General features: G+C 43.9%; 2 protein-coding genes across 2 annotated transcripts in view; one reads left to right on the forward strand and one right to left on the reverse strand.

Moving 5' to 3' along the window:
• The first annotated feature begins 82 nt into the window (after nt 1-82).
• Nucleotides 83-7010, forward strand: LOC138971331 (cylicin-2-like). Its single transcript, XM_070344055.1, has 5 exons — nt 83-165; nt 992-1120; nt 1573-1735; nt 2476-2596; nt 3246-7010. Exons 1-5 carry the CDS (start codon nt 93-95, stop codon nt 4908-4910), a joined length of 2151 nt encoding a protein of 716 aa, XP_070200156.1. The 5' UTR covers nt 83-92; the 3' UTR covers nt 4911-7010.
• Nucleotides 7011-17831: 10821 nt separating this feature from the next.
• Nucleotides 17832-20563, reverse strand: part of LOC138971326 (RUN domain-containing protein 1-like) — a 37518-nt gene continuing 34786 nt past the window's right edge. Inside the window, exon 16 of the mRNA XM_070344046.1 lies at nt 17832-19380. Within this exon, the coding sequence (XP_070200147.1) occupies nt 19274-19380 (107 nt within the window). The 3' untranslated portion in view covers nt 17832-19273. The remainder of the gene's footprint in view (nt 19381-20563) is intronic.

Raw genomic sequence — 20563 nt, forward strand, 5'->3', positions numbered from 1 at the left:
CGGAAAAGCTCGAAAAGATTGCTGATTGGTCAGAATAAATACTTGATCCAATCATATTTAGGTTTACGCCGATAGACGTCACTTCCGCAAGCATGGCAATGCTGGCAGAGCCGAAGAGAAAACAGAAATTTGGAAATGACCCCAGAAATAGCTTCTGGAGCAAAGGTATGAAGAAATTACCTGCAATAGGTTGAAGTATTCTTGTGAGAAATCAGACGACAATTCTCAGACACACACTGGTACACGTCACGCCTATAGTAACAATCGTCTCATCAATGTATCCCACAAACATAACATTCACACACACTGACACAGATTCAGATTACAGCTATTGAGATAACGTGTAGATTATTATCATCTACTTTCAATTATTATAAAAGTTTTTTTTGACCAACGAAATTTGCGGTGTCATTAAGGTTAGGGTTAAGAAACAAAAGAAAGAATCTTAATAGATGTTTTTAATGCAAATAAACTTTTTTGAAATGCAAACAAGTGCATGGAATCTGGCAACTGACACCACAGTGACACTGACAGTGACAAAAAAAGAATAATAATAATAATGTGTCTCAGAAGTGTTAACTGAAGATGAGAACATTTAAAGACGGATCTTTACTGATGTGAATTTGAGGAGTAAATGACCAAATCTAACCAATATTGACGAATACCACTTTTGTGAATCACTGAATGTGAAGGTCTCAAAATACTTCAAAAAGTCCTTCTGGTTTTGGGACCCTGTAGAGTTCTGCTGAGGGGGTCCTTCGACCCATATACATTTTAATTGGGGGTCCGGCTTGGGTCCCTCTATAGGTAAAGCATCTGCAGAGAGCTCTGTAAGTCTGTTGCTCTTTCAATTTCATCATAGTGAGTCTTGTCTTGTCTTTCCATTACTGCCCACAATCGCGAGGAGCAGTTTGCTGAATTATTTTGGAGATCAGTTCTGATTATCAGCTTGAGTCAATAAGTGCAGTGTGCAGTATCATGTCTTTTTCAGATGAGAGCAAATTTGGATTCCGCATGCTGGAAAGCATGGGATGGACGAAAGGAAAAGGCCTGGGTGCCAATGAAAGTGGCAGGACTGAACATGTCAAAGCAGTGCACAGACTGAACACAGATGCCAGAGGTAAGACTTGTGGATCCTGGGACGAACACAATTTGTTATGTGAGTACATGTGGGTTTACGGGCATGCGATGAAACATACTGCACATGAATGTCAGTAAACTGGGATAGGCTCATATCTCATCAGTAGCTTTTACATACATGTATGTATCATTGTATGGTCATTTTTGGCCCGCCATTAAGGCAGTCATACTCTGTTTTCGGGGGATGCATGCTTGGTATTTTCAATTTCATGTCTATGTATCCCACTGAACTACAGGATTGTCTATGCCTACTTGTGCTTAGCAGACACAGTTAAGAATTGAACCCCACACCTTCCACATGGAATGCCAGTGTCCTGACCATCAGGCTACATGCCCGTCCTGTATTTGTTTTTATTAATTTTTGTTTTAGAAGTTTGTATAGATCTTGGCAAGTGACATGTCATGTACTTACCCATTTTCAACTTTCAACAGGTGTTGGGTGCAGCAAGAGTCACGCCGACAGGTGGATCGCCCATCAGGATGATTTCAACTCACTGCTGTCATCACTGAACGATACACCTGCTGAAGGTGGTGAAGATGCCGCAGTGACTGTCAGTTTGGAGGAGAAATCCAAGTCTTCCAGAAGCAGAGTCCAGTCAGTATTTTAATTAATATTTATCATCCTTCTTCTTGTTTTATGTAAACACATACTCACCTGCATAAAGTGACTCATTACTTCTCTTTGGTTGGTGTTCTTCTTTTTGTATGCATACACACATGTATACATTCTCGCACTCTCGCGCGCGCACACACACACACACACACACACACACTCTCTCTCTCTCTCTAAAAATTTATCCTTATTAAATAAAGTCATATTTGTACTTGTTTTTGAAACTGGCTGGCCACCATAGCATTAGCAAGTCTTTTTCATTTTCATTTCATTTTCATTACTTTATTGTCCCATCGCTGGGAAATTCGGGTCGCTTCCTCCCAGTGGAAAGCTAGCAGCAACGGAGTCGCGCTACCCAGGTGTCTGCGTGTTTAGGTGTATTCAGCCACCTGCACTTATGGCAGAATGACCAAGGTCTTTTACGTGCCATTGTGATGGCACGGGGGAGGGACATGGCTTCCGTCTCTGGGTCTGCACATAAAGTTGACCCGTGTCCGTCCCGGCCCGAATTCGAACCTGCGACCTTTCGATCACAAGTCCAGTGCTCTACCAACTGAGCTACCGGGCCCCCTGCTTTTTTAGCAGTTTGCAAGCTAAGAACTTTACTAGTTATGTCCATGCAGCACCTCTTTGCATACTCAGTAACCTCTTTTTTCATTTTGTGCAGCAAGACAAAAGTAAATACAATTACTTTGAAGTAACCTCCTTTCATCTAATTGCAGCTACCACAAGTACACCAGGGGAAAGGACCTGTCATCACGATCGTCACATGACCTTGACTGCATCTTCGGCAAAAGGAAGGGTCAAGCTTCAGAAAATTCTACCCCAACAGCTCAGTCCGAGGTAAGATTTGTTGTCAATCAGGAGAAAGCTTTTTGGCCTAGACATATTCGGAAAAGAATCTATGGAAGGTTTTCTTTGAAGAACCATCTACAGTATGTATGCTCGGTTTTCATTTGACGACATAAGGAATTATAGGTGAAAAATACTTCATGTTCGAGAAGCAATTTGATCACTGATCTTATTGATTTTTGACTCAACCTGAGTAATCTGATGAGTCTTAGTGATGAGGAGTGTTAACCTTCACACACTTTTGGGATTTGACGACCTGAAGACATTACCCAAATCTGACTGAACGTGGTCAAATTTCAAGGTTACGATGGGGTCGAGAAATAGGAAATAATAATTTTCTTGATCATTTATGTAGTTGCAGCAGCAGCTAATTTGCTTTTGGTTCATATTATGTATCATGAAGGTGAATTGTACAAGCATTTTGCTCTTCTTGTTGAAGAAGTAACAACAGTTACTTTTGCGTTGTTAACACACGAGGGGTTTTACTCATTGTCATTAGTAATTGATCAGAATGTTTTCCTTTTTTTGTTTCGTTTTTGATATTATTGGTGTCATTATTATTTGGTATGTGAGTGCATGTGTACAGCACAGTAGTACTTTTCTAGTCCTTTCAGTAAGAATTGTGTTTGGCTGTTCTCAGGCTAACTCTGATGAGGACAGCAGTTCCGGCAGTGACAAACCCAAAGAAGACGACAACAACAACCCCAACGGCATCAAAACCATCACAAGCACCACCAGTGTGCAGGAGTATTTTGCCATAAAAATGGCTGAGCTGAAGCGAAAACGAGAGGCTGCTTCTAACGGATTTTCTACTGCAGAGGATAGTATTGATGCGACAAACGTTTTAACTGTGATGGAGGATACCGACCAAGAAGTTAAACTGACAGGGAATGAGGCATCTGGTTATATAGATGAGGCTGGGGGAAAGACCGATGGAAAGAAGAAGAAAAGGAAATCGGACAAGGAAAAGAGAAAATGTGAGAGAGAAGACTCGCTTCAAAAGGGAGATGTGAACAAAGAATTTCACCCATCGGCTGAGTTCATGATTGAAGCTTCTGCAGACATGGAAGACAATCAAGACAGGAGGAAGAAGAAGAAAAAGGCAAGGAAAGAAAGTACAGAGTCCGAAGAAGAAGATCTATCTCAAGAGGGAAGCGGGCTCCAGCCAAAAGTTACTCAAGGGAATGAAGATGTTTTTTGTCAGTTGGAAGAAGAGCAAGAAGATAATAAAAAGTCCAAGAAGAAAAAAAAGAAAGCAAAGAAAGATACAATCCTCATGAGTGAAAGTGGTGTTGAGGGCAACTCGGAAATGACATTAGAGGAAGAGCAATCTGATGGTAGAGCACATGAAGCCGATAGGAAGAAGAAGAAAAAAAGCAAGAAGGGTAAGTTAACAGAAAGTGAAACCTGCGAAGACAAGACAACTGGAGAGGAAAGCGAAAAGATTGAAGTTGCTGAGACAGGTCAGTCTGAGCATACTGAAGTTGAAAATACCTCCACCGAGTCTTCAAAAAAGGACAAAAAAAGGAAGAGGAGAAGTAAACAAGCAGAGGAGGAAGAAGAAGATGTTCACAACACCAGCATTCTCCGCTGCGAAAGGGACGGCAACAGAAGACGCTCAAAGTCCGTCCGGTTCTCTGCCGGCGGTGATGAGATTTTCCTGATCCCAACCAAGGAGGAAGTCGCCAAGGCACTCAAAGCTGCACAGAAGGCAGAGAAAAAGAACAGGAAGAGAGCTAGAGCGGAACTGGAGGAAGACCAAGAAGAAATGGCGGAGGAAGAAGAAACGACACCCAGGAGGAAAAAGAGGAAGACGTCTGAAGAGCAAGAGGAGGAACCAACACCTGTGAAGACGAAAAATAAATCTGTCGAGCAGGAAAAAGAAGCGCCACCCAAGAAGAAAAAGTCCAAAGGAAAAGAGAAGGTGGAGGCGGGAGATGTGGAAAACGTATCCAGCGCAGAGACACAGTCCAAAGAGAAACCCTCAAAGAAAAAGAAATCGGGAAAGGTCACCAAGGGGGAGGAATCCAAATCCTCTCAGAAAGAGCTTCAAGACGAGAAAACAGAGGATAGCAGTTCAAGCTCATCCTCATCTGAGGAAGAAGAAGCTGTGAAATCACCAACTTCCAGCATTGGAAAAGACTTGAAAAGTATGCCGTCCAACAACACTGGCGCAACCAGTAGTGGACCAGCGTTATACTTTCAGCATAGCAACCAAATGACACAAGCCACGGTAAATAGAATATGCCAGAGTTTTAAAGGCTCCAATCTCCAGTGTGTGAAAGGGTATGGAAATGACTGCTGATTTGATCCAAATTGAATGGAATAAAATAAGAGTCTTTGTCTGTATTATCTTTCTATATATATTTGCTTAGCACAAGGAATTCTCACTCTGGCATTTTGATCCTGATTTTAAAAAGGAATTGAATACTAAGAACAGTTTGTGTACTTGCTTGGTGAAAGTAATAGTCACTGATGTTTTGTCATAAATTCAAAATCATTTATCTTGAGAGAGATTGAGAAAGGGTATGAGAATGACTGCTTATTTGATCCACATTTGAAAATTGGTGCTTAGTCATAAATTTAAAGGTACAAATCTTAAATCATGTGAAAGGATATGGGATTGGGAAATACTGCTGATTTGATCCATATTTTAGATTGAAAATTAAAACAAATTTTATAGGTCTTCGTTATGTTTATGTATTTGTGGAGTGCATCTGTTTGGTGTTCAGTCAGAACTTGAAAGGTGCCTATCTTGATTGTGTAAAACTGAAGGGTACAGGAATGATAGCTGATTTGTGACCCTCCACCACGAAATGAGTCGCATGTCACCTTGCGCGGTTCTGCGCTAGGCTTAATATAAGTCCGGAGAGTGTCTGGTAACAGTGTGTGGGTCACCTTAGTCACAGGCTTATAACTCAAACAGTTTTTGCTCTTTTCTAAAACGGGTTTCACCACTGGATAGAGCATAAAAAAACTCTTTATGACAATGTGAAAATATGAAAATCATGCAAAGGTGACATGCGACTCATTCCGTGGTGGAGGGTCACATTTGATTGAACTTTTGTGAAATGAAATAGAATGAAAGTGGACGCGAATTGTTTTAAGCCTTTGTTAGGGTTGTGTGGATATTTGTTTTGCATTAGTAACAGTCATTGTTTGTATGGATTTTAATGCACTTTGGTGAAAAACGTGTCATGAAACTTACTTTGTTTAAAGGTGTCTACCTTCTCATGTGACCCATTATGCCAGCCACCGACTGACTACGTATTAGGGTTTAACGTCCTCTTAGACCAGTTGGCCTATATTGGGACAGGTGTTGGTAATACGCTGAAGATATGGTGTGATACTTTGATTCGAACAAGCCCGCTGTGGACGTCTTCTTTGACACACCAGCATTGGGGTTGTCTCGTCAAAGTATCGAAATACGATCATGATAATCAGAGACGAGAGATGATGCATGTGTATCTTCATGTTTTCCAAGCCCTGAGACTTTCGCTGTGAACTTGGGATCTTTTTCGTGCGCATATGTGCACACGGGCGTGTTCGGACACCGAATTGAGTCTGCACAAAGTTGACTCCGAGAAATAAATATCTCGCCGAACTAGGGGATCGAACCCACGCTGATAGCGACAAACTGGCTACAAAGCCAGCCACCACAAATATGACTCCATCAGAGATGTAAATCAATTCAGAAAAACATTTCCTTTGCCAGGTTGTTAATTTTTGGCATGTGTTGGATGCTCTCATTCTGTGTAAAAGCATTGGACAGATCTGCGATGATTAACATGTTTGTTTAGACGAGAAAGAGATAGGGGACAAAGATTAGTTACTGTAAACTTTCGTTTTTCAGTTGTGAGTGTTGCTGATTTTAGCTAATAGTTTTTTGAAGAATGAATTCAACCTGGAAGATTTTTTCGATTGATTTTTAGAGAACATGATGTATACTTCTACTTCTAGGTATGATTGTCTGTGCAACTCTACTGTCTTTCATGCATGAAAAGGACAACCTTTGTTTTGCAATTAGATGGTCAGAAATAACTCAAGTTTTTATGGGTTGTGAAAGAGTTGCTTTCCCTTGTTTGTCCTTGCTTTTCCATGGATTGGAAACACTGAGTCAAGCAACACGTGACTTTGTAGGCCAATCACTAGCGAATGGCGTGTCTATAAGCGGCGACGATCTGTGCCAGTGAAATCATGCAAACGACGAGTGATACCCCGGTTGGGGTCGAGCGACCACGTGTGGAGAAGTCGCACGTGTGTTGTTTGGCTTGGTGTTTGCAAGGAAGTGCAACTTTTGCACAACCCATAAAACCTGACTTATTTCTGGAATGCGTCGATTTCCCTCTGGGCATTTCCTCAGCTGCAATATTGAATGATAATTAAACATCTTGAGGAAAGATAACCCTTGTTGCTTTGTGGTGTTTGATAATTTCTATTTGTCTATGTGCTTGTAAATACATGTATTTCCTGTTTGTGTGTTCGTCTGCTTTTTTTAAAATTTGTTCTTTATTTGCTCTTAAATTCAACCTTCCCATATGAGCTGACAAGCTTATCCATAATTAAAAGTTTTGTGTGTGTGTGATGTGTGCAATTGAAGTATTGCAATATTTACAGGTGCGTTTTGGATATTGTTAGAGTAAGGACAGATACATGTAAGATTAAGATTGTGCCCAGAACGTCTATCCTTATGTATTAACGATCACTCTCTCTCTTACACACACAGACACGTAAGAAACCGTTGTTCATGAGCTAACAATACTTTTATTACTGCCTCCAGTTTGCTTTCCGTAACGCAATAAAATTCCAGTGGGCAAGACTGCACTACGATGCAGAGAAAACGGAATGAATCCAGAGAAAAAATGGAATGAATCCAGTAAAGAAATGATGGACAGTATGTAACAAAAGTGACAAGTCACAACAGAATACCAAAAATTGGACACAAAACTTGATTATGTGTGTGACAAAGTCTCAAAATATTGCACCAAAGAGACAATTACAAGCAGTTGAACAGTGATACCAAGGAGGTACAGAAATGTCAAGGTACATTCCAACAAATATAATCCATGTCTGGTATCACAAATCAATGCAGGCTTCTACAAGAGATAAGAGCTACTTCAACATTAAAGGTGGTCGTCTACATTTTTGCTTTTTTTCAATAATCTTATGGTTCGATTTCACTAAAAAGTTACGTCAGATGATGAATGAACCATGGGGAAAAAAGTTATAGAAAAAAAAATATATGTAAAAAAATTTTTAATTTTGGGTAGCGTGACTCACGCTTCCAATATTTTGTTTTCTGTTTGCTGAGAACATGTGCTTGGCCTAAAAATACTGACCAATCAAATTCATGTCACTATGCTTATAGCCACGCCCAAACAAGTGCAGCAACAGTTTGACACTGGAGCGCTGTCCACGCTTTTTTTTAAACGCACGAAATGCATGGGATTTGAGAGGAGTTTTGCGCTTGGCATTTTCCAAATAAGGATATTTTACTATGAGTACTACGCTGGAATACTACAATGAATTTTCAAACGGCTACACTGGCTTTGTCTTTCCTGATAGAAAGGGGGTGTATTGTTGAAATTTGTAGATAATTGACTCTGCATTTTAATGGTCAAATGGCGATTTCGGTATAAAAATGTAGACGAGGACCTTTAACATGTATCAAAACTCAACGGCCTTGTTACTTTCTGTGCAGTGGTGTTTTTATTTTAACACAATTAATTTCGTACCGAACAGTAACATCAATGTCAATCTAGGAAATTAATTCAGCAAAACATTCCCCTCTGCATGGGATTGTTTGTTTGTTTGCTTAACGCCCAGCCGACCACGAAGGGCCATATCAGGGCGGTGCTGCTTTGACATATAACGTGCGCTACACACAAGACGGAAGTCGCAGCACAGGTTTCATGTCTCACCCAGTCACATTATTCTGACACCGGACCAACCAGTCCTAGCATTAACCCCATAATGCCAGACGCCAGGCCGAGCAGCCACTAGAACACGGCCGGGGTTCGAACCCACGACCTCCCGATCACGGGGCGGACGCCTTACCACTAGGCCACCGTGCCGCCTCTGCATGGGAAGCAGCGAGACTGTTGATTGTTGGCAAGTATCTTCTTCTACGTTCGTGGGCTGAAACCCCCACGTATACTCGTGTTTTTTGCACGAGTGGAATTTTACGTGTATGACCGTTTTTACCATTTAGGCAGCCATACGCCGCTTTCGGAGGAAGCATGCTGGGTATTTTCGTGTTTCTATAACCCACCGAACTCTGACATGGATTACAGGATCTTTTCCGTGCGCACTTGGTCTTGTGCTTGCGTGTACACACGAAGGGGGATAAGACACTAGCAGGTCTGCACATAAGTTGACCTGGGAGATTGGAAAAATCTCCACACTTAACCCACCAGGCGGCCACAGCCGGGATTCGAACCCTCAACCTTCCGATTAAGAGGCCGACGTCTTACCACCAGTTGGCAAGTATAAGTTGAAGGATTATTTCATTCCATATAAAAGCCGAAGCAGATTTGTACAAGATTGTGTGCGTAAGAAGGGTTTTACCTTTAACAGTGATGCATGTACCAACAAAAGTTACATGGTACAGAAATGTTATGGAACCATAGTGCTCACTTTACTGTGAATGTCATTTTTTGATGGTGATGGAATGAAAAAGTTTGAAAAAAAAATTACCTCAAACTTATGGGACATTCAGTGGGACTGTATAAAAAGAGGTTTACCATAGTATGTAGCAGATAAAGCTCAGACAGAAATTCCTTCAATGCCAGCGTTTGGCTGCATGTGGCTTTAGGAATCTTTTTTGAAATTTTGATACAAAATGGCACCGGTGCTATCTGCTGCAAATGTGAACCTATTTATAATTGTTTCTCATTTTTATATTGTTCAGAAATCCGCAAATTCACATAAGTGGGAGCCCTGTGTATATGCTGCTTCAATTCAGACCTGTCGTGCAAAATGTAATTAAACCCTAGAACTGTTAACATGTTTACTACCATTCACCTTATTTTCAGTGTGTGAGTGCATGTGTCGGCGCTGTCTGTGTAATGTGATTCACTGCCCCTATGATCTGAAAATAAATATTGTCTCAACTGTTTGTTATAGCTGTTACTACTCATGAAAATGTTAATGCTGATACCCCAAGGAGTCATCGACAAAATATTTCATGGCAGCAAGACAACAAAGACTAGGCCAAACAAAATGAATTACCATATACATGCATATAAACATGTATTTGTCATACATTGTATAATGCAGATCATAGCCATTCTGTGAGCAAACAAAATAAATGCAGAAAAGTAATAATACAGTTCAGTAAACAATGAAAATACCATATGAGCCCAAATAAATATACTGCAAACAGAGTAACAACAAAGACAATCATGTTATGCGAGCATAATTAGCCCTCTACCTGTATCACACAAGAAATATTGCACATAATTTACTTCATCACAAAAAATGCTGGAACAATTTCTTCATACATGAAAACATGATTTCTAAATGCATTTTCAAAACGACATTAACAAAGGTACCTGGAATAACAGGGCCCTCTGATGACAGGACAATTCCCATGAAAGGACACCTGCTGTCCCTTGGTCTACTTTTCTCACCGAAACCTGCTACGAAAAGCCACCTGCAATACACCAGTTAACAGTTTCGGCGTTTACATGGAACGAAGAAGGAAAGCGGAAGAGGAAGAAGTACAAACATACTCGCAAAACACAATCTGCGCACGCGTTCAAATCAAAGGGGCGGAAAAAAGGAAAATCGCGTGTTTGTGTGCCCGATGTAATCCTTAGAACCTTTACACTCTTTCTTCGAACACTCAAAAGCAACTTCAGGGCTGGAAGACTACAAAATTGCACTTTCTGCCGACTGAATCTACGCTTTCTCAAATTAACCGGAACAGGAAGAAGAAGAAAAACATTCGAAAAAACAATCTGCGGATGCGCATTTTCTCAAAAACAGGAAACCGGAAGAGGAAAAAGAAGCAAAAGTGCTCGTAGAAAAAGATGTGCGCATGTGCAAATCCAAAATGGCCGAGGAACTGTTAATCGGTGTATAAAGGGTAACTTTCGCCTGGTCCAAACGGTGTCCTTTCATTGCAGTGATCACTAAACCAACTTTATCCAGTGCTGAAACCTTTCACAACATGATTCGGAAATAAATCACCGGAGTTGCCATGACTACCAGAGAAATTATGCTCCACAGTTCACAAGGCAAAAAAAGGCATTGGAACGTTTTATATGTGGCTAACATACCAAAAATACATGGTACAACAAAAAACTTACCCAAAAGTAAATATAGTGTCTATAATGATTAAACAATAAAACATGCCGCACAAATACACGTTAAATGAGGATTGTCAAATGTTTCAGCTAGCAACAGTAGAAACTGAGACCAAGAGGTGTAAAAAGCATGAAATAATTTGAAATGAATCACCTCCATTTCAGAAAATGTTCTGTGAAATCAAACGTGGCTCATGTAAAGAAGCTAAAATACACACTAAACAAATAAAATGAATATAAAAATAATTATATTTAAAAAGAATAATGGAATGTGTCCTCACAGAAAAATTACAAGACTATAAGTCTAAGCCAATGTGCGAGTATGATCTATGTTAAGATACGAAGACATAGAGAATAGGTTCTCAAAATCATGGCCACTGGTGAGTGCGTAGTTCTGTAGATAAAAAAGCAATCATAATGAAGGTAAAAAAAATTCAGGTGAAAGGACTAACAACAAAAAACATGGCAGTGAGATCCAACCAAGATAAATGCACAAGACAAAATTGCCAATATTTTCAGAACTCAGGGATGTGATTAGACACTGACAGTCAACAAAGTGCCTGAACTTCTTTCAAATCACCAATAACTTTGACTTCATTTCGGCAGATTTGCACAACAAAAATGTCATGGTGCGAGAAATAAGATGCCAAGGACTGCCTAAAATTTTGGAAAATAGCCAAAACTTCAAGGCCGTTTCTGCCAATTTTCAAAAGAAAACAAATCCGAATAACATCCTTGGGAGCTATGCAGTGCATGTTGGATTTTTCAGATCCTTTCAATCCGTGGAACATGGTTCCATCAGTATGCTTGCTATCAAAAGAGTCCATGCTGTGAACACCTTTACCGCCTGGCAAGACATATTCCAAAATTTTAATAATAAATTTTCATTTAATTAATATACTTACCCAACTCACATATAGCAATTAACTCTAGTTCAGTGCTGGTAACGCTGTACGCGTTCCCCTTGGTAACAAGGGAGACCACCCTAAAAAAAAGTGATCCATCCCATAATATCAGACCGATGTCCGGTCCAACATCCGTATGCGTGCGCATACGCCGCCATTTGTATCATTCGAACGAAGCCCAACTCACTACTTTTTTAGAACCCAATACCACCACAGCGGGGAGGCGGGAGGGTTTAAACGATGTGAGTTGGGTAAGTATATTAATTAAATGAAAATTTATTATTAAAATTTTGGATTAAATTACATATTATTACCCAACTCACATATAGCAGATTGCTACTATAGGTGGTGGGTACTTACCAAAAACTAGGCATGCAGGACTTGTCCCGCCGCTACCATGGCAGGCAGCGCGGAGCTCCCATCCTGTCTTACAGAAGCGACGTCTCTGAGGTAATAATTGACGAAGATGTCCTCAGAGCGCCAGTACGCAGCTTCCAGTACCTCGGCTAGCTTGCCGGACCGAAGAACTGCCACTGAGGATGCCCAGGCTCTCGCCTCATGGGTTCTAGCCGCGGTGAGAGGCAACACTGCCCTAATATCAACCGACTGCACTTGCCACCAGGCATATGCTCGTTTGATCAGAGTGGAGATCCATTTGGCCAGAGTCACCTTAGCTATATCCTTACACCTAGCCGTGTTTAAAGATATGAAAAGAAGCTTTTGACTTTCTGACCTAACAGGCCGAGTTCGAGACAGGTAACATCGGAGAGCTCTCACAGGACAATTTGCAATATCGGGATCTCCAGGAGCCAAAATCTTGCTCAAGGGTGGGATGCGCAAGATTGGAGAAAGCTGGCCAGGTTTCTGGTTTTTCGTGAGAAAACCGGGAACAAATTTGAGAGAAATGGAACCATCCTTCTCGAACGCAATATCCTTGTCTAAACCCGACAAAGAGTGCACCTCACTACCTCTCCTCGAAGTAGAGAGAAGCGTTAAAAACACAGTCTTACGCGTCAAATCGGCCAAACTGGCTGACAAAAGAGGCTCGAACTCATCCGAGGCTAAGAAACGTAAGACCAGGAACAAATCCCATGCAGGGAGAAGCGATTTTGAACGAGCTGCTAAAAGGGCAGCCCCCTTAATAACACTAGCGATAACCCCTCCGAGCGAAATTTTGTGGCCTAATTGCGCGAGAGTCGAAGAGATCGCCGACCTCCGGACCCTAATAGAAGAGGGAGAAGCCCCCTGATCAGCCAACCAAGACAAATGGTTGGCTACATGAATAGACCTAGGTGAAAGAGGTTTAACCCCGTTAAGCGCGCACCACCTAGACCAAGAGGTCCAGTGCGATGAGTAAACCGAAGACGTCGATTTTCTATGTGCATGTCCAACGAATCTCAGAGTAGGGGAAGAGGCCCCTGCCCTACGCAAAGCGCTTCGGACAGAATCCACGCGTGAAGGGCCAGGATCTGTGGGTTCTCGTGCTGAACGCCTGACCGAGGCTGCACGAGATCTCCTCTTTTCAGGGCGAGAGGGATCGGGGGCCGAACTGCTAGACGCAGTAGGTCGGGAAACCAGTGCTGGCTTGGCCACAGAGGAGCGACCAGAACCAGCGCTGGTTTCTCTAAGTCCACTTTCCTGAGGACTTTGCCTAAGAGGCAGAACGGAGGGAAAGCATACGCCGGAAGATCTGACCAATCCACTTCCAGAGCATTCACCTTCCAGGCCAGAGGATCCGGGAAGGGGGACACAAAGAGAGGAAGTCTCGCCGAAAACCTCGTCGCAAAGAGATCTATCTTGGGCTTGTCGATCTGCGACCAAAGCCGCTGCAAGGACTGGTGTGTGAGAGTCCACTCTGAATGAACAATCCTGTCCCCTCTGCTCAAAGTGTCTGCAAGGACGTTCAGACTGCCCTTCAAGTACACTGCTGACAACAGAATGTGCTGGGCGTGACACCACTTGAGAATGCGACATGCAATGTCGGAAAGACTGTGAGACCGAGTCCCCCCCTGCTTGTTCACATACGACGCCACAGACATGTTGTCGGTGTGTGAAGACGTACATGACTGCCCTCCAGGAAAGGCTTGAACGCTAGAAGCGCCAGGGAAACGGCCTCCAACTCCAGTACATTGATATGTAGGGAGGCCTGAGAGCAATCCCAAAGTCCCGAAACCATGTGCTCGTCCAGATGAGCACCCCACCCCGTCAGAGATGCGTCCGTAAACAACTCTCTCTCCGGCGGTGGACGAACAATGGGAACACCCCGGAACAAATCCGGAAGAAGCCAAACACCTGTGGTCTGCTGAAACCAAGTTCCCAGAGCGATCGGAACACTCCAGTCCTGGGATGTCTGATCCCACCTTGACTGCAGGGAGGCCTGAAAAGGCCTCTTGTGAACCCTGCCCAACGGAATGAGGGAAGCCATGGATTCCATCTGACCCAGAACCGAAGTCAGAACCCTTGCACTGGCGTGATTCTCTCCGTAGAGAGACCGAATCAGACCCTGAAGCTTGTCGATCCGCCTTTGAGACGGACGGACAGACCACCGAAGTGTGTCGAATTCCATGCCCAGGTAAGTAAACGTCTGGGATGGTTCCAACTCGGATTTTGTCAGGTTGACAGAGAAACCCAGCAGTGCCGCCCGGCTCAGCACCCTGTGCGTATGAGCCTCGCAAAGCCCCCTGTTCTGGTGAAGGATTAACCAATCGTCCAGGTATGCTCTGAGACGGATGCCTTCCTGTCTCACAAGAGCGCAAAGCTGCCTGACCACAATCGTGAAAATCCACGGGGCTAAAGACAGGCCGAACGGCAGAGCCCTGAACTGGTAAGCTTTGCCGCCCCAAGGGAAGCAAAGCCACTTCCTGTCCGCGACATGTATGAGGACGTGAAAGTAAGCGTCTGTAAGATCGATCGACGTTGCCCAATCTCCCGGCCGTAAGGCCTCCCGAACCGAAGTTGGAGTTTCCATGGTAAACTTGATTACTCTCAGAAACTTGTTCAAAGGAGAAAGATCTAACACCGGCCTCCACGCCCCCGAGGCTTTCGGCACTACGAAAAGTCTGCCGTAAAACCCCGGTGACCGCGCGTCCAAGACCTCCTCTATAGCTCCCTTGAGCAGCAGAGCCGAGACCTCCTCCTGGACCGCGTTCCGTGCCACCAAATCCTTTGGCGCCCTGCAGGGTGGGATTATCCTGACCAGGGGAGCCTTCTGCCCTGACCAGAGAAGCCGGAACCCCGAACACACTATCCCCGTGACCCACTTGCTGGCCACCAGTTGCAGCCAGGAAGAAAGGGCCCTGGACGGGCCGCCGGCTACAACTAGCGCGGGGGCCACCGGGATGTGTTGTTCGGGGAAGTTTCATTGGGGGTGAGGCTTACGCCCCGACCCCCTGGAACCCCCGAAAGACTGACCCCTCTTAGGGTATGGAGCTCCACGCCCCCTACCCCTGGAGGAGAATGACTGCTTCTGGGCCTTCCCACCACCTGACGAAGACGTCTGAGGCTTAGCGGAAGAAAACGCCTGAGTCTGAGACTTGCCCTGAGGCTTCTGGAAGCCCTGTGAAGCCAGACACGCGATCGCTACATCCCGCGTGTCCTGCGTCTCTTTCTGGAGTGCATCGAAAGACGCCTGCCCTAAGAGAGACCCCTCAGCAAAAGGGGAGACCTTCAGCCTCTCCACAGTCGCGGTGTCCCGAAATCTGGACCCCGTCAAGAAGGCTGACCTCCTTGAAAGAACTGTGTGAGTATACAGCCGGGCAGACAAAGCAACCTGTTCTCTAGTCACCTTGCCCAGAGTAGCCAGCAGTGTCGAAACATCTGTCGGCGACGCATCAAACCGAAATTCAAAAGGATCAAGAGATGTGGCAATCGATCTGGACAAAGACCTTTGCAGAGACTCCGACAAGGACGTGAGCTCCAGCAAAGACCGTCCAACTTCCTCCAAGGCTGAGAGAGAACCGTCAGTACATGGGACAACTCTATCCCTATTGTACCCATCTTCTCTCAAAGCAGCAAGTTCCGGCGTCACCGGAAGTGCCCCTGACGGCAGAGCAAAAGTGTCAATCAGACTCACAGGATAAGGGTTGAGCTTGAACTTCGGAACACCGGAAGCTGCTCGAGCCCCAGGTTGAGCCAGCCAAGAGACAACGTCTTCCGGAGCATCGCCGTGCTGAACCAACAACGGCACCGCCGGTTTGCGTTTACCACACAAGACGTTCGCCATTTCATAGGCAATAGTTGACGATTCCCGGAAGCGGAAGCGAGGCCGTTGCTCCTGTGCACTCCGGAAATCGTCAAAAGCAGACCGAGGTGGGTGAAGCTGAGCCTTGTCCTTCACCACCCCTTCCGGAAAATATCTGAACGCCGTTTCCGCCGCCAGCGCCACTGCGGCTGACAGCTTCATGGGCAAATTCAGTTGGGAATCCTCTACCACTGAGGCATCCCCGTCTTCCGCCCTACCCTCCGACTCGAGATCAAGCTCGGAGCCAGGAGGCAGAACATCAGACAGTTTATCGTCGGCAGAACCGACCACTTCCTGCCCCCCGGGCGGAAGAGGACTAAAACGGTCCCCGATATTCTCATAAAGAGACGTACAGAGGCGCTCGTCCTTTCGCTGCTCATAAGAACTCTCACGGCCTCCAACGCACGAGAGAGCCCCCTGAGCTCGCACACCGGCAAGCGGTGTAGACATACCTTGTACTGGTGTCACATTCAGGAGAGACACCAACTTGGTACCCCCATCCTGCGAAGCATGGACATCCGCCCGAGTCACAGTCGCCGAAGGCTTAGCGGAAGTCGAAGCCGGAACTGCAGGAGACTGCCGTACCTGTGCTAAGGAGAGAACATCAGAAACACCAGACGGGAGCACTCGTAATTCCTCCCTAGTGGAAGATAATTCCGACGCAAGTGTCGAAACTTGAGCGCTCAAAGTCAACAATAAAGACGCAACTTCAGTTGGCGCTAACCCAGGGCAGCCATCTGAAGTTGAAGCAGAAGCAGAAGCAGAAGAAGAAGAAGCTTTGCCCGAAACACCACTCTTGCCAGAACGTAAACAAGCCTGACCGGAAGTTAAACTGACGTCTGCTAACACGGGAGATTTAACAGAAGTTGAATCGGAAGAAACAGACCCGGATTTTCCTGCGCCCTTCTCTCTCCTCGAGCTTCGTTTAGGAGGCGAATCGTCAGGCACCTGCCTCGAACTCGGCTTCCTTTTCACGCTATCAACAAGCGCAGCCTCCGCCATAGCAAAATAACTCACGAAAAATTTCAAAGAAAAACAATTTCAGAAAAATTTCACAAGTACAAAACAAGCGACGAAAACGTCGCTAAAGTTATAACAAAACGGAAAGATCTCACCACACAGCTAGGTAAAGGTGAACAGATAGGCGACGACCAAGGGGAGATGCCAAAGCCAAGGACTAAGGCGAAAAACTGCAAACAGCAGGAGCGTACATCAGAAGCGTCCTTCCCAGTTGAACCGCTGAGAGAGAATGATACAAATGGCGGCGTATGCGCACGCATACGGATGTTGGACCGGACATCGGTCTGATATTATGGGATGGATCACTTTTTTTTAGGGTGGTCTCCCTTGTTACCAAGGGGAACGCGTACAGCGTTACCAGCACTGAACTAGAGTTAATTGCTATATGTGAGTTGGGTAATAATATGTAATTTAATTACATTTTAAGAGAAAATGCAAGGGTACAGTGATTATTTTCTTCGTGTTTGATACTATTTACAATAAAATATATATGTACTCTATCTCTCCACATTCAACGGCACAGACTTTTGCATACACCTGTTTCTGCAGTTCATTTTCATTCTTACGAAACAACAATTCACATGTCTAGAAACTCGGTGAAAATGCATTTTAGCCAGCCACCCACCCCAGCCAGAAGTTGGATGCTAACTGGAAACTACAACTACAGTTTAACCACTTTTCTTAAGTTCTTACACTAAAAAATGCCCCCCCCCCCCCCCCAAAAAAAAAAAAAACAAAAAAAAAAACACCCACCCACAAAAAAACCATCCTGCACACACTACAACCGTTGACCAGGGTATCTTTCGTAAAATTTAAAAAAAAACAATGACAGAAATGTGTCTCGCAGTTGTCTTGGAATGTGCGTACCAACGTGAAGTAATTTCTGCCATTACCAAATTCATACCTACCAATGTGAGAAAAATTGCAACTGTTCTGATACCAGTCAAACCAGATCTGTATCTGATAGATTCTTTCTCACAACTGTAGCTGTATAACACAAAGTACTGTTCTAAAGTTATCCCTGCAGTGAGAGGAAGAAACGCACATCAACAGTAAAACATGTTTATATGGGAGACCTTCTCGCGCCAGGACACCTCCAAGTAATGGAACATTAGAGGCATTATTCTTTTCACAGTCTCAGACATGGGATTAGACCATCCCTTCATTTGGACAAGTACTAAACATCAACACACTGACTGCCTGCTTGCTGTGGCGAGCAGGCAATTTTTTTGATTAATCAATTTCTTTGAAAGCCACTACTGGATTTTACGATATTCATTTGTCCAACAACTGTCACTGCGCACAGAGAGCGTCCAGGCTGTTTATTTTTGGTATGTGACCAACTGGAGGGATGGTCTTATTCCATGTAAAAGCCTGGTCAGTTCTGAGACGGTGAGTCTAACAGTTTACATGGGAAGGACTGATACCATTAAGTACTTTTGTAGGTTGATCTCCACAATTTCTGAACATCCCTCTCAGGAAACAATCCCCCAAATAAGGCTTATGGGTCAAATTCAACCACTTTTTCCTGTAAAGGGGGTCCCCAAATGGGCGTCACTTATCTATGTGTGGCACCGTATGAATTTCAGTGTGCTTTTTAGGATTGACAAAAACTGGTTTGAATGACCGAAACATAAAATGACTCAATTTTCTCAAGCAAACGAAAAAGTGTCCCCGAATTATTTTTGTGCAATATCAGCTGTTACAGAACATAACTTGAACATGCTCAAAGTCATGTGACCACTGATGAGCGTTACTTAATATGTACAGGAAAAGTTGGGGTGATGTCGATTATGGGTAGAAATAATTGAATTAGACCCCAGCAGCCAAAATTGGGATGTACGTGGTAGGTTTAATGCAGGAACCATGATTCCTTGCTCGTTTTTATGTGCGTGCAGGTCTTTTTGTTTTGTTTTTTAAACCTAGACATCAATTTGAATTCTCCAAGCCACTTTGCAGTGTCTCTAATAGTTGTACTTCTTATTGCTTGAAAATGACAATCAGAGAGCAGTCACTTTTAGTCCCATTCTCACCGCACACCTCGCTATCAAGCACAATATAATGTTGCCAGAACTGCTCAATACATGCAGTCTGTTTCACTTTCCTGACACACTCAGCAAACTGTCTGTGTTACACACAACTCTCTGAGACGTATCAACATCCTACAGCCACTCAGCCAAAGAAGTTGAGAAGCTCAGAAAGCATCGCGGATGTTGCTGAACGGCCGCACCGCCAAGTCCACAGGAAGCCGGAAGTTGATGACCAGAAGCTTCTCCAAAGACTGAAGAGCGTCCTCGAACCCTGGAAGCAAGGAATTTTGACTTAGTACATATCTTAATTCACTTGAAGTTTCATTTTGGGAGAATTGTATTTTCACATTGTCTAGTTTTACTGTGCAAATGACTCGGTTTGCTAAAATGGAAATCTTATGTACACACAGCATACATACTTTTAAAGGTCCTGCGCATGCTGTGAACAATCAAGCCTCTCTACAGTTACTGAACAATAGTGTTCATGTTAAGCTTTGGCACATTCTGACCATGACTGTAGGGTACTGTACATATTTTTATTTAATCACAATACAAATTCGAAGGAATTCTTAAAACTCAACAATTAAATATCTCGCGTTGGTGCATGTCTCTGAGAAACATCTTTACTCGAAAATTTTATTGTAAATTTTCATTTAATAAATATACCTACCCGAATCACATGTAGCATTGACACAATCGGAGATGCTAGGTTCTGAAAAGGCTAACCGTCTAAGGGAAGCAACCCCAACCACAAAAAGTGTAAACGTAGCCATGGTAATGACCATACACCCGGGGAGTTACCTCCCATCGTGCATGCCATGTCACTACTGCTACTGAACACGTGGTTCATATCATTCGACCTAAAGAATAAATTCTCCAAATCAAAAGCGGGGTTGGCGGGAGGGAATATACTATGTGATTCGGGTAGGTATATTTATTAAATGAAAATTTACAATAAAATTTTCGATTAAATTACATATTCCTACTCCGAATCACATGTAGCAGATTACAACAACAAGGCGGTGGGAAAGAAAAATCTAACTCACTCAAAAAACCTTGCCAAAAACCTGGACCGCTGCCAAAGAATCAGGGCGGTCCCAGTGGGAAAGAAAATCTAACCCACTCAAAAGCCCTTGCCAGGGCTGGCCCACTGCCAACAGGCAGTGAGGGAACCAAGGAAAGTCCTGATTGACAGCCGAGAAGTATCTCAGGCAAAGCGAAAGAGACAACCTCAGAGATCCAGAAAGCTGTGCTCAGCACTTCTTCCAATCTCCTAGCCGTAAAAAACAGCACAGGAATAGACCCAAGCCTTGGATTAATAACCCTGGCGAGCCAAGGGAAAGACAAGCTTCCCCCCCCCCCCCTTTTATTGGAAGGAAATGCTAATGTCCTGAGAAGATCCGTGCGTAAGGTTGTCCCCTCAACTGAGAAGGACGAACCCCCGCGGTGACCTT

This window comes from Littorina saxatilis, linkage group LG7 (assembly GCF_037325665.1).
Source record: "Littorina saxatilis isolate snail1 linkage group LG7, US_GU_Lsax_2.0, whole genome shotgun sequence".
NCBI classification, from domain to species: domain Eukaryota; kingdom Metazoa; phylum Mollusca; class Gastropoda; order Littorinimorpha; family Littorinidae; genus Littorina; species Littorina saxatilis.

Excerpts from the sequence above, each read along its gene's own strand:
- LOC138971331 (XM_070344055.1), top strand. The coding sequence starts at position 93 with ATGGCAATGCTGGCAGAGCCGAAGAGAAAACAGAAATTTGGAAATGAC. Across the intron at positions 166-991 it reads AAATAGCTTCTGGAGCAAAG|ATGAGAGCAAATTTGGATTC; the intron begins GTATGAAGAAAT and ends TGTCTTTTTCAG. Across the intron at positions 1,121-1,572 it reads ACTGAACACAGATGCCAGAG|GTGTTGGGTGCAGCAAGAGT; the intron begins GTAAGACTTGTG and ends AACTTTCAACAG.